The 12,912-nt window shown below is 34.3% G+C and overlaps 1 protein-coding gene across 5 annotated transcripts; it reads left to right on the top strand.

Annotated features, from left to right (window-relative positions):
- Positions 1 to 286: 286 nt before the first annotated feature.
- LOC127732701 (mitochondrial amidoxime-reducing component 1-like) lies at positions 287 to 10,856 on the top strand. Of its 5 annotated transcripts, none has more exons than XM_052241879.1 (8): positions 287 to 557; positions 1,083 to 1,223; positions 2,417 to 2,596; positions 3,793 to 3,967; positions 6,571 to 6,711; positions 8,723 to 8,787; positions 9,341 to 9,415; positions 10,317 to 10,856. In XM_052241879.1, exons 3-8 carry the CDS (start codon positions 2,424 to 2,426, stop codon positions 10,423 to 10,425), a joined length of 738 nt encoding a protein of 245 aa, XP_052097839.1. In that variant the 5' UTR covers positions 287 to 557; positions 1,083 to 1,223; positions 2,417 to 2,423; the 3' UTR covers positions 10,426 to 10,856. The 5 variants fall into 5 exon arrangements, with proteins under 5 accessions (XP_052097839.1, XP_052097838.1, XP_052097837.1 ...); XM_052241878.1 differs by having other exon boundaries at positions 974 to 1,223; XM_052241877.1 differs by having other exon boundaries at positions 971 to 1,223.
- The last annotated feature ends 2,056 nt before the right edge of the window (positions 10,857 to 12,912 follow it).

Genomic DNA, 12,912 nt, shown 5'->3' with positions numbered 1-12,912 from the left:
GTTTTACTAATGTAGTAGATTATGTCTGTCATCTATACCAATCTAAATCAATTTTATTACAAGATTAACGAACTGCATAATAAGTTCGGCCGTGATGAATACATGCATGATTTAGATTAAATCCTTAAAATAAACCAGACACCGTGAACCTAATGTATAAGCGGACAGATGTGAAATTAGGTCAATTATGTAATTAGATAATAACGTTAAACTATTAGATATGGTGGCTTACTTTTCGCTTTACAAAGGTCGAACGTGATATTTATATAGTGTTCTTTTCGGTCTTTAAATACACTTATGTGCAGCATAAGTGACTTTATGGTACAATGAAAGATTGTAACTTTTAATTGTATTAAGTCTTTTGATATCATGTTTTGTAAATGTTAGAAATATTAGAAATATGTAGAAAATAGTTTTGTACAGTACATAGGTGCTTATCTGACTTGAAACTCTTAGGAATTTTGTAATTGATATGGGGGCGCTACTTCAAGCACATGTTTTAATATGCAGCCTCTTTTTCAAATAGCTGCCGAAGGAAGAACACGTACAGAAATTTGGTGACACTCAATTTCATAAAATATTTTAATCCCCTCCTCCTTCCCCTACTTCCACCTTGAAAAGAGTTTCTTTCATTGTTTGAAGGTGACGAAAAGAGGCGGTATCTGCTCCCAAAAGTTGAGATGTTACACTATTATTAACAAATTTATAGTCAAGGGGAGATAACTCTAAATTGATTGACTTTTCAAAAATTTCAATTTTAATAATTGATGACATTTGTCTTTTCACTTATTACATAATATGCTCATTGGTTCAGATTGTAATGAAAGTATTGTATATTTAAATTCACAATTGGTACTTATAATTGTAGTGTATGCACTTCTTTTTGATCTTTTGATATGATTGATTTTGAAACATAAACATCTGTGGCCTGCATCATCATAACATGTGTTAGTTTTTATTTTGATTTTAGCAGACCATAAAATATTTGATGCAAATGATTCATACATCATGTCAGATGGCACCGTATTCGTTGCCGTTGTATCGATTGCCTCGGCAAAAATTGCATTCTTAGTTTATTGCAGACGTAAAAAACTTCAAAGGTTTGAAAAAATTGGGACAATTAAATCAATAAACCAGTTTCCTGTTAAATCTGGTGGTCCAATACACCTGGACACCGCTAAATGTACAGTCACTGGATTACGTTACAACAACATTACAGACAGGTAAGTGTTTCGTGACGTCATTCATGCGTTGTAAACCAAATGCAAAGGCTGCCAGCATAGTTAGCTAAATTTGTTGTAAATTCAAAATAAATAAGTCGTTACAGTATAGCCAGCGGGATATGGCAAGATGAAAATGGAACATGCACCCACATTGTACGCTAGCTTATATTTGGGGTTCTCTTCTGTGTTCCCACAGAGTTTAGCTTGGGTCTTCTTTGAATGTACCACAGAGACCGGTTCCTGAATTGGTCCCAGTTCGGAGCTCAGGTGTTCTCTTTGAATTTTAATAAGCTTCAAATGTAAACCAAAGAGTTCTTGGGGGAATATTTGCTACGTATCGGGTCTCATTTTCCATACGATCTCCCTATTTTATGGCAAATAACGTAGAGGATTGTAGCTTTCATTGCCTACCAGCGAAGCACAGGCTTGCCAAAAATAATGGTTCGGCGGTTTGTACGTTCATCTTGCCTTATCTTGTCTGCGCAAAAAATTCATACTGTGGCCATATCATTCCAAATTCTTTGTTTATTATATTTATCTTTGAATACTGTAAACTATTATTATCCGCGAAAGGGGTTGATCGCACTTGAGACATATATTAAACGGAATCGAGAAATTTGGTTGATCGCACATGAGTCATGATGAGAAATATATTAAACGAAAGCAAGAAATTGGTTGATTGCACATGAGACATGTATATATATATTAAATAAAAACAGTTTCGTATCTTTGATTAAATACCACCTGCCTATCTATACCACCCGTGTCTGTTGTGACGTTTTGGGTTTCAATGAACGTAATCTATGTATTACTGGTAAATTATTAAGTCAGGGATTCGTCACCACAAATTACTTAAAACTTTACTAAATTCTTCGATTCTTTTAGGACAAAAACGGTATTTTTATCGGTCGAAGCGTACGAAAATAGATTGCGTCAGGTATTATATTGTGATGAACATCAGTTCACTAATTCATAGTTTAAAGCAAGGATTTGTACAGTAAGACTATGCAAATCCTTGTTTGAAGCAACTGAAAATTGCGTAAAAAATAAGAAACTTTAAACAGCTCGTGCAGAATTTTAATACATTTAGAGATGCCAAAAAAAACTGTTTGCTTCGCAATCAAGGTGATGCCAAAATATAGAAAACAAGACGGAGAAAACATTGAAAAAGAATAGTATGTATTTCTTTTCAGACACTGGATGGTAATACGACGGGATAGAGCTTTTTTGTCTGCCCGACAGGAACCAAAATTAGTTTTGATCAAACCATCATCAGATGGTAACAATCTGCTTCTCGATGCACCAGGGATGCGAACTTTAGTCTTGCCAAAATGTCCACCCATCGACAAAAGTACAAAGTTGATAAAATGCAGGTTTGTTTACAACAATTTTTTAATTTAAATGACAAAAAAAGACCAGGCTCCTGTTTATAAAAATCGCGATGAAGGGTTTTTATTTGACGAGTCGGGACATATAAAAGCAATGTCCCCTGTGTAAACCATTAAAAGTAATACCTTCCTTAGTTTTTTTTTATACGACCGCAAAACAATTTTGGGGTCGTATATTGCTATCACGTCGTCGTCGGCATCCGACGACATTTGATTTCAGGACAATAACTTTAGTTTAAGTGTATGGATCTCTATTAAATTTAACCAAAAGGTTCAATACCACAACAGGAAGGTTGGGATTGTTTTTGGGGGTGATGGTCCCAACCGTTTAGGAATTAGGGGTCAAAAAGGGAACCAAAACAAGCATTTTTCTAGTTTCAGGACAATAACTTGTGCATGTATAAGTATTTTGATTGCTCTGAAATTACCGGTATATCACAAGGTTCAATACCACAAGTAGAAGGTTGGGATTCATTTTGGGGGTAATTGCCCAAACCGTTCAGGAATTAGTGAATTCTAGTTTTCAGACAATAACTTGTGTTTAAGTGTATGGATGTCTCTTCAGTTATTATTTTTTATTTTTTTTTTGGGGGGGGGGGGGGGGCAATTTTTTTTTTCTCAAGATTTAAGAAATTAAAATGAAAATTTCTTCAAATATCCATATTTTTTTTTTGGAAAAGCAGGACGAGGGGGGGGGGGGGGGGGGGGGGGGGGGGGCAGTAAAAAAAATTGTTTTTAGGGGGTGTCAATTTTTTTCCCTCAAAGTTTAAGAAATTGTCAATTTTCCAAAGAAAAATTGGGGTCACAATTTATTTTGCTAATTCTTTGTATATAGTATGAAAATAGATTTACTAAGTATTGCGCAACAGCACAGTGTATTGCACAACAGCAAGAAATCTTCAATTGAATATAAATTCAAATTGTATAACCAATTTCAAGTTCTTTGACTACATTTATTCTGTGTCAGAAACCTATAATGTGTCAAACAATCCAAATTCAGACCTGTATCAAGCTTGAATATTGTGTCCATTTTTGCCCCAACTGTTCAGGGTTGGACCTCTGCGGTTGATCCAGCTGCGCTCGGCGAAGCAGTTTATTTTTGTTGTCATGACTGCAATTATTGACTAGCAATTCGTTGAATATCGAGTATGTCATACATTTCAAGTTCAAATACGTTTTAGAATTTGGGACGAATATATAACTGGGTTATATTGTGGAGAGGATGCGGATAGTTGGATAGCTAAATACCTTGGTTATGACGGACCTTCGATAGTTGTTTCTACACCATCCATGGAAAAAAGAGATAGCTCTTTAGTAGTGAAAGAGTTCGGCAATCCCGCTGTTGAAGGAGATCTGGTATATATATCTCTTTTATAGCATATATGTGTAACATGCGTATACTCACAGAGACATAAAATATTGTATAATATGTCTCTGGTACTCATTAATGTACTTTAGAATGAAATAATAAGGTTATACATAAAAAATGGATGACAGGAATCACCAAGAATACTGTACAGTATAAAGTAAAATAATAAAAAATACCAAACTCCAAGGAAAATTCAAAACGGAAAGTCCCTTATCAAATGACAAAATCAAAAGCTCAAACACATCAAAGGAATAGAATACAACTGTAATATTCCTGACTTGGTACAGACATTTCCTTATATAGAAAATGGTGGATTAAACCTGGTTTTATAGCTAGTTAAACCTCTCACGTGTATGACAGTCATATGGATTTCAATTATATTGACAACAATGTGTGAGCTAAACAAACAGACATAATAGGCAAAAATGTAAAAAATTGGGATGCAGCAGCTAGTCCACATTGTGTTATAATCTTAATCACTATAAAACAAATAACTATTTCAACAAAGAAAAGCAAAATGGCACATAGACACTCTATAGACAAAGTACATAAGCTAAAATGAAAGATAAGGATACAAAAAATGACCATAGCACAATGACACAATGGCGGGATGCATAAATACCTAGCCACGCCAAAAGTATATACCAAAAATGGACCAAACAGTAAAGGTAAAAAATATACAAAGACAAATAAAAAGAATACTAAAGCATGTAATTAAGATGATAAACAACGTCAGTACCTAGAATATATACTTCAAGACCATCATGTAGTATTTGTGAAGTTGATACGAAATATTTATCAACAAGGTCTTGGTATCTTCCGATGAACTTTTTTAGAAAAAGGACGAGACGTTCTTTGACATAACTCTGGTTCATCAACTTTCTGCTCAGACACTGGTGACGTTTTTAAAGTCTGAGTAGCAGCTGCAAGCTCTTGAATACAGAATGAGTTGGAAAAGTATATCCCATATGCAGGTGAAGTTGGTACGGTGAGGGAAATTTATAATTTCAAAATTAAAATCGTCTCGTTTGTCATAGATTATTGTACTGAGATGACCACTTATGTCAAATTCGAGGTATACGTCTAAAAATGAGGCGGAGGAAGTCGTGTTTGTTGTTTCTTTAATTTCTAGTTCTGGAGGATACATTAATGGAACCCAATCAGAAAAGTTTGGATTGTTAATGGAAAGTATGAATGTGAAATTAAATGATCTGGCTTCTTTGGTCTTCTTATTTTTGAGACCACATCACATTATTGATTAACACCCGACTTTTTCTCATTTGGTTGAGGTTTTATTACACTGCTTGTCCAGAAGGCTTTGGCCTATTACTATACCAACTGCTTAAAAAGTTTTACCCAATTGCATTATGTGTATACCTCTACAAACTGATCAGCTGGTTAAACAGTTCAGCAAATTGCTTTAGATGCAGGTTGTTAGTGTGAAGTGAGTGCAGTGAAATTGCAATAAAATAATCAACTACTTTAACATAAGGAACTTTTTTAAAAAGATCGGACTTGGATATGAAAACTTCTATCCTAATGACATTTTATACATAATTAGTTCTAAACAATGTTTGGTTGGTCAATAATTTATTGCTTTGTTTTTGAACAGGATGCTATAATGTAATTTTAATTTGGACATGTTTTTCTAACACAATCATAGTTACTTGGGGACTGGACAATTTTTGTTAAGCCTCCCCCTTTTTTTTCCAAAATTCATTATTTTTTTGTTTTCCGTTAATTTCAATTATTTTGGGGTTTTCTGTATTATATGAACACATAAATATACTAAATATAACTTGTATTTGCTATTTACTATCAATTCCAAGTTTAGTATCCACAGCGATCACTTATATATATTATAAAGAGAGTCTGCTTTGTATCGATCTGATGAGTTAAGCCCTTTTCAACTAATTTTTATAGTTTGTTCTCATGTTGCACTGTTACACCACTGTCCCATGTTAGGGGAGGGTTGGCGCGCCTTCAAACTAGTTTAACCCCGCCACATTCTGTATGTGCCTGTCCCGGTCCGGAGCCTGTAATTCAGTGGTTGACGTTTGTTGCTGTACATCATAATTGTTTTTCTCGTTTAAATTGTTTTTCATTGTCATTTCGTGGCCCTTTATAGCTGACTACGCGGTATGCGTTTTACTCATTGTTGAAGGCCGTACGGTGACCTATAGTTGTTAGTTTCTGTGTAATTTTGTCTCTTGTGGAGAGTTGTCTCATTGGCAATCATACCACATCTTCTTATTTTTATATTAATTAACTGGCCTTTGATGGTAAGCATTATTTTTATTTCACTGCACTCACTTCACACTAACAACCTTTTACTGAAGCAATTTGCTAAACTGTTTTACCAGCTGATCAGTTTGTAGAGGTGAATACATACTGCAATTGGGTATAAAACTTTTTGAGCAATTGGTATAGTAAAAGACTAAAGCCTTAGACTGGATATAGACAGTAAAGATATAAAACATTTTACAAGTAAATCAACGTACGGAATGCATATGCGTATTTCTGCTCACTTAGACAATGACAAATGCATATCTTATTTTAATTGAAAACAGTTTATGTATATAATTTTCAGAGTGCCTTTGCAGACTTTGGTGCTTATATGATATTATCACAAGCATCTTTAGATGATCTCAATACAAGACTAGAGAAGAAAGTTACAATGACAAGATTTAGACCAAATATTACTATCGACGGTTGTGGTCCATACGACGAGGTAAATAAGTTAAAAATAAATTAACTACAAGCGAAAGTATAATATAGTATTATTCTTTTGGTAGACCTAGATAAATTTCAGTGGATGTGGAAAGCTATTGTTGTAATTTTTGTATTGCTTGTTGATCTCAGAAAGAAGTGAAGTACAGTTATCACAAGGTTGCAGGTTTGTAATTGGTAAATAGATATAAGAAGATGTGGTATGAGTGCCAATACAAAACTTATTAATAAGGCTTCAGATCAAAGCAATGGAAATGAACTTCAATGATAGTGAGATCGAGAAAAAAATGTGTACCAACTTTAAGTTGCCTTAATGAAGGCAATTTTTTGTAAATGTTTGAAACAAAAACAAAATGAAGAGGAAAGAACGAAAATATTTGGCTGTAATAATTGTACAAATTTTAGATTTATTTAAGTCCTGCGTGTGATTTTTATTCTTTGAGTTAAACTTATGTATGGAATTCTTTTTAGCTCACCTGACCAGAAGGGCCATGTGAGCTTTACCCATCACTTAACGTCCGTCGTCTGTCGTCATCGTTGTCCGTTGTCTGCCGTCCGTTAACTTTTACAAAGATCATTTCCTCTGAAACTACTGAGCCAAATAACCAGACTTGGTCACAATCATCATTGGGGTATCTAGTTTAAAAAATGTGTCCGATGACACCGCCTGTCAACCAAGATAGCTAGGGGTAAAATGTAAGTTTTGTCTATTATTGAAAACCGCTATAAAAAGAGAAAATCTGACTGGGGTAAAAATGTTCAGAATGTTGAGCTCTACCTATTGTCTATTTACGTCAAAACTGTCAAACAATTTCTTATCGAAGTTATTGCCCTAAAATGACGAATTTAACTACTTTTCCCCATTTTGCCTATTATCTTGAAAACTATAATAGGTAGAGAGAAACTTTAAACAGCTAGACTGATCAGCAAATAAATGCAATAGTAGTATACCGCTGTTCAATAGTCATAAATCAATTTAACTGAAACAAATCTGGGTCACAAACCAAACCTGAGGGAAACACATCAACTATAAGAGGAAACAAAACGGAACAACAGAAACACTGAACTGCTACAAAAACAAACGCCAACATACATAGAAACGAACTATATGATATCAACTGCCATATTCCTGACTTGGTACAGGACATTTTAAGAAAAAATGGTGGGTTGAACATGGTATAATAGCTAGCCAAACCTCCCGCCTATATGGCAATGTTAAAAATACCGCTAAAATGACAACATTACGTGACAAGAATACAATACAAATAAATGCAAGAACATTCAGGACACAGAAATACATAAATAAATAACTGCATACTCCACCGTTAGCAAAACAAGATCTTCAAATAAATCAATATATCGGAAATCGTTAATCGACTCCTTATTAGAGGTATTGCCCTTTAATAACAACTTTTACCATTTTTTGAGTGTTTGCCTAGCCTAAAATTTTAAAAACTTCTAGATATATAGACGCTTCATGATCAGCAAGATAAGATTTTCAAATAAGTCATTATATTAGTATAGGAAATCATCAATCGACTACTTATTAGAGTTATTGCCCTTTAATGACAATTTTTATCATTTTTTGGCATTTTGCCTAAAATTTTAATAGATAGATAGAAACTTTAAACAGCATACGTGATCAGCAAGACAACATCTACAAGTAAAGTCTAATAGCTGAATTCTTCAGTGGACTGGTTATTGAAGTTTTTGCTCTATTAGGACGTTTTTTACTAATTTCTTGCATTGTTGTCTATTATCTTGAAAACTATAAAGAAAGTTAAAAACTTCGAATTACAAAAATTATCAGCAAGACAAGATCTACAATCATGTCAAATTCTGCCGAAAAAGTTAGTAGATAGGAGTGATTGCCCTTATATGAACATTTTTAGCCCTCTTTTGTGTTTTGGGCAAAAAATAAATAAATAAAATGTAGTCTACAATGTTGAAGTTGTACATAGACCTAGGTAGGTGAGCGACACAGGCTCTTTAAAGCCTCTAGTTTGTTACAGGACAACTGGGCAGAAATGAAAATAGGCAGTTCAGTGTACATGAGGTTGTTGGATTTATGTGGTAGGTAGGTATTATGATTCATTTCATAATATTAATAACCCACAAAGGGTCGTGTAGGGTTTCTCGTCACTTTGTGTCTGTCATATTATTAGAAAGTAAGCTTTGAAAGAATATGGTCAATTCGGTAAGTCTTCACCTGAAACATATTCAGAGGGTCTACTATACAGTTAGTGATTAATTTCGCTGTTGATCAACCAAAATGTTTATAATAACTATACATAGAGCATAATGGATGTCCCTGTAAGTATCAGTGGTTTCAGTGTATTGCACAATAAGTAGGTACACACACAAACAACCTGTGATTTTGTTTCCAGAAAAGAAGGCTGGACTTTGCATAAAAATGACTGCATACTCCACCGTTAGCGATTGATTTTCCACACATTAAGCTGGAGTTTGCCATATAATGATAGTACATTGAGTAGTTACAGATACAATTTGAGCTCCTATCTAGTTGTCTTTTTCGACCTATCGTAGCAGAGATAAATAATACCAACGTCTCAATGTTACACGTAGTAGTTTCAGAACATCAAATCAAGATGTAATATATATCATTTTAGATGTAACTTAACAACAGTTGACCCTGCAACGGGAGAAAAAGACGTTAAAAGACAACCCCTAGAGACTTTAAAGTCGTAAGTAAACTGGAATGTATAACGGTCTGAATTAGCGTTTAATATTTAATCCTTTTATGTCCAGTTGTATTTAAATGTGATATCACTCATGACCGGCTATGATAATAGATCTCGATATTGATAGATGTTGCAATATTATTAGACTTTTTATAGGCAAGGACATATCACGAAAATATGACAATGCCGATGTATCTATAAATTCTCAGCTGTACAAATTATTATAATATTCTAAGCATGTGCTTTTTAGCTCACCTGGCCCATTGCCATTCGCCTATTAACTCAGATCTTTATTAGGTAGGTAGAAACGTCTAAAAGCGCATATTTAACCGAAACCGTGGGATGAGTTAATTGACGCCTGTAAATGACGATTTTTGACAAATTTATGAGTTTTTGCCTAGTATCTCAAAAAGTATACTAGATAAGTAGAAACTCTTAACAGCAAACGTGATCTATAGGGTTGCCAATATAACAGAACCCATTGGCTGACCCTTTATGGCAGTAATAATCCGTCAAAACGATGTTTCACTAAATTCTAAATTTTTGCCTTGTGGGCGATTTGGGCTCTTAGGAGCCTCTTGTTTCGAAATGTGTCAAGACTATCTAAAGTTTACTGCAGTCATTTGATACATTTTGTCATTTTAATTCTGTTCTCTTTAGTGGATCGCATCGATTCATTGTGGTTGAATGTTTGGCAAAACCTTTCGGATTTGGGTTTCTCACTGCTCTTCAACTTCGTACTTTATTTGGCCTTTTCAACTTTTTTGATTTCAGCGTCACTGATGGGTCTTTTGTAGACGAAACGCGCGTCTGGCGTACGAAATTTAAACCCTAGCTTATATGGTGAGTTTATGTCCTGTAGATAAGTTTTGGAATTGAAAAATAATGGTAATTTTTCTTCCAGTTACAGGTGCGTAACGGAAGATATTGTTCCGTGTTTTGGCGTGAATGCAGCTATTGACATAGAAGGTGAAATTAAAGTTGGTGACCCAGTCTATGTGATTAGGAAGTAGGAATGTTACTGCAAAAAAAAAGGATCACCATAGAATACTCCTAGTCTCTTGATCAAGACTACAAGTATGCATTCAGGACAAAAATATTGTAACTTCTGAGAAGAACAACAATAATGTTTTTTTAAGACACAAATTAATAAGCATTTACAGTCTTCCATTTTGTATGTTTTGTCAATGAAAAATAAATAAACAATAAAAAAAATCTTTATTTAGAGTCGACATGGTTTACAATCTGGTTTAATAGCATATTAATTTGACTAACTGGATATTGTGGTTAAATGTATGTAGAAATATTGAAATTAAAACATAGCACGACATATTAATACATAAATCTTTTTTTTCCGAAAACAGACGTGTTATATTTTCGTGTTTTTTTTTTGCCTTCGAAAAAATTATTTGGAGTAGGTTTTTTAAATAAATTTGAGATAAGATTCTTGATTTTATTGTGGAAATATTGTATTTTACAAGAACATCAGACTACCCAAAGAGGTTGATTACTAATTAACTATAAATTACACACACCAAAAAAAAAAACACCAATAGAAACATCAAGAGATGACGCATGGCAAATAATAGAAGTATCAGAGGGAACCGATAACAAAGAATTGATTCATCAGTTAGATAAATAAGTTTGTTTTTTAATATGATATCCTCTTTAGCCAAAACGTATCCTTCTGTGGGTTCTCAAAAGAAGCAAAAGAAACAAATAAAACCTGCATTTGATAAATGACAAATGATGGATGCATCAGATAAAATGGATGACAAGATGAAAGCTTTCCATATAAAAAAATAGATACATCAAATAGACTAATTGACAAACAACGAAAGCATATAAGACAATATACACAAAAACGATGTAAGCGTTATAGTGGACAAACGACAAAATATATCGATGCAACGGATAGAAAAGATGGTTGTGTGATGAGGCTTATCAAAGAGGACAGACGGAAGCATCTGAATGGGCAGACCTCAAGCGACGGAAGCATCAACGAGGGCATATTACAAACATTAATTTAGACGCATCAGAGTGGACAGATATAAAAAAGCTTCAAAATGGACTAATAACAATTAATTGAAGCATCCTTTAGGAGAGATGACATTATTAGAGGGTATACATGACAAATAATGGAAGCATCAGGTTGGATATGTGACCAGACGATGGAAATTTTAGATAGAACTGATGACAAACTGTGGAAATTTTTGCTGCATAAAATGGAAAGTTCTCTATAGAAAATTGAAGATATCTTCTAAACCACCCTAACTTAAGATTAAGAATCATCAGTCAGAAATGCTCTAAAACTTTACAAAGGTTATATCTTATTTGCGTGGGATTGTTCTGCAGTTTTATACGACCGCAAAAATTTGCGGCTGTATAATGGTATGGCGATGTCGTCGTCGTCTGAAGATATTTGATTTCCAGACAATAACTTGAGTATAAGTTTATGAATCTCTATGAAATTGTACCACAAGATTCCATACCACAAAAGGATGGTTGGGATTTATTTTGGGGGTATGGCCCTAACCGTTTAAGAATTTTGAGCCAAAAAGGGGCCAAAGGGAAACATTTTAGCTCACATGGCCGCAAGGCCAAGTGAGTTTTTCTCATCAATTTGCGTCCGTCATCCGTCGTCTATCGTCCGTCGTCGTCCGTTAACATTTACAAAAATCTTCTCTGAAACTACCGGGCCAAATTTAACCAAACTTGGCCACAATCATTATTGAGGTTTCTAGTTTATAAATGTGTCCGACGACCCCGCTTGTCTTTGCTAAAAATAGAACATAGGGGAAAATGCAAGCCTTTTCTATTAACTAAATCCTCAGACGAATCCTCATTCGAGTTATTGCTCTGATCCTAACAAAAAATACGCTGAAACAGACATTATCAAGATGCTTGATTTCTTGATTGACAACATATTTGTCACGTTTGGAGGACGTGTTTTTCAACAAACAATCGTTATTCCCATGGGAACCAACTGTGCTCCTCTTCTTGCCGACTTGTTCTTTTATTGATATGAGGCTGACCTCATACAGGAACTTCTTAGGAAGAAAGAAAAGAAGTAAGCAGTATCCTTTAACCTCACTTCCCGCTATATAGATGATGTTCTCTCACTAAATACTTCAAAATTTGGTGACTATATTGAACGCATCTATCCCATTGAACTTTAGATAAAGGATACAACAGATACAGTTAAGCTGGTCTCATATCTTGACTTACATGTCTTAAATCTAGAAATTGAAAATGATGGTCGGTTGAAAACAAAATTTTACGACAAAAGAGATGATTTCAGCTTCCCAATTGTGAACTTCCCATTTCTATGTAGCAACATTCCAGCAGCACCTGCATACGGAGTATATATCTCACAATTGATACGATATTCCAGGGCTTGTATTTCCTATCATGATTTCCTTGATAGAGGGTTGCTGCTCACAAAGAAGCTATTAAACCAAGAGTTCCAAGTGGTGAAGTTGAAATCGTCCCTTCGTAAA

The sequence above is a fragment of the Mytilus californianus genome, unplaced genomic scaffold, assembly GCF_021869535.1.
Source record: "Mytilus californianus isolate M0D057914Y unplaced genomic scaffold, xbMytCali1.0.p SCAF_26, whole genome shotgun sequence".
NCBI lineage: Eukaryota > Metazoa > Mollusca > Bivalvia > Mytilida > Mytilidae > Mytilus > Mytilus californianus.
This window is presented reverse-complemented; position numbering and strand designations above follow the sequence as displayed.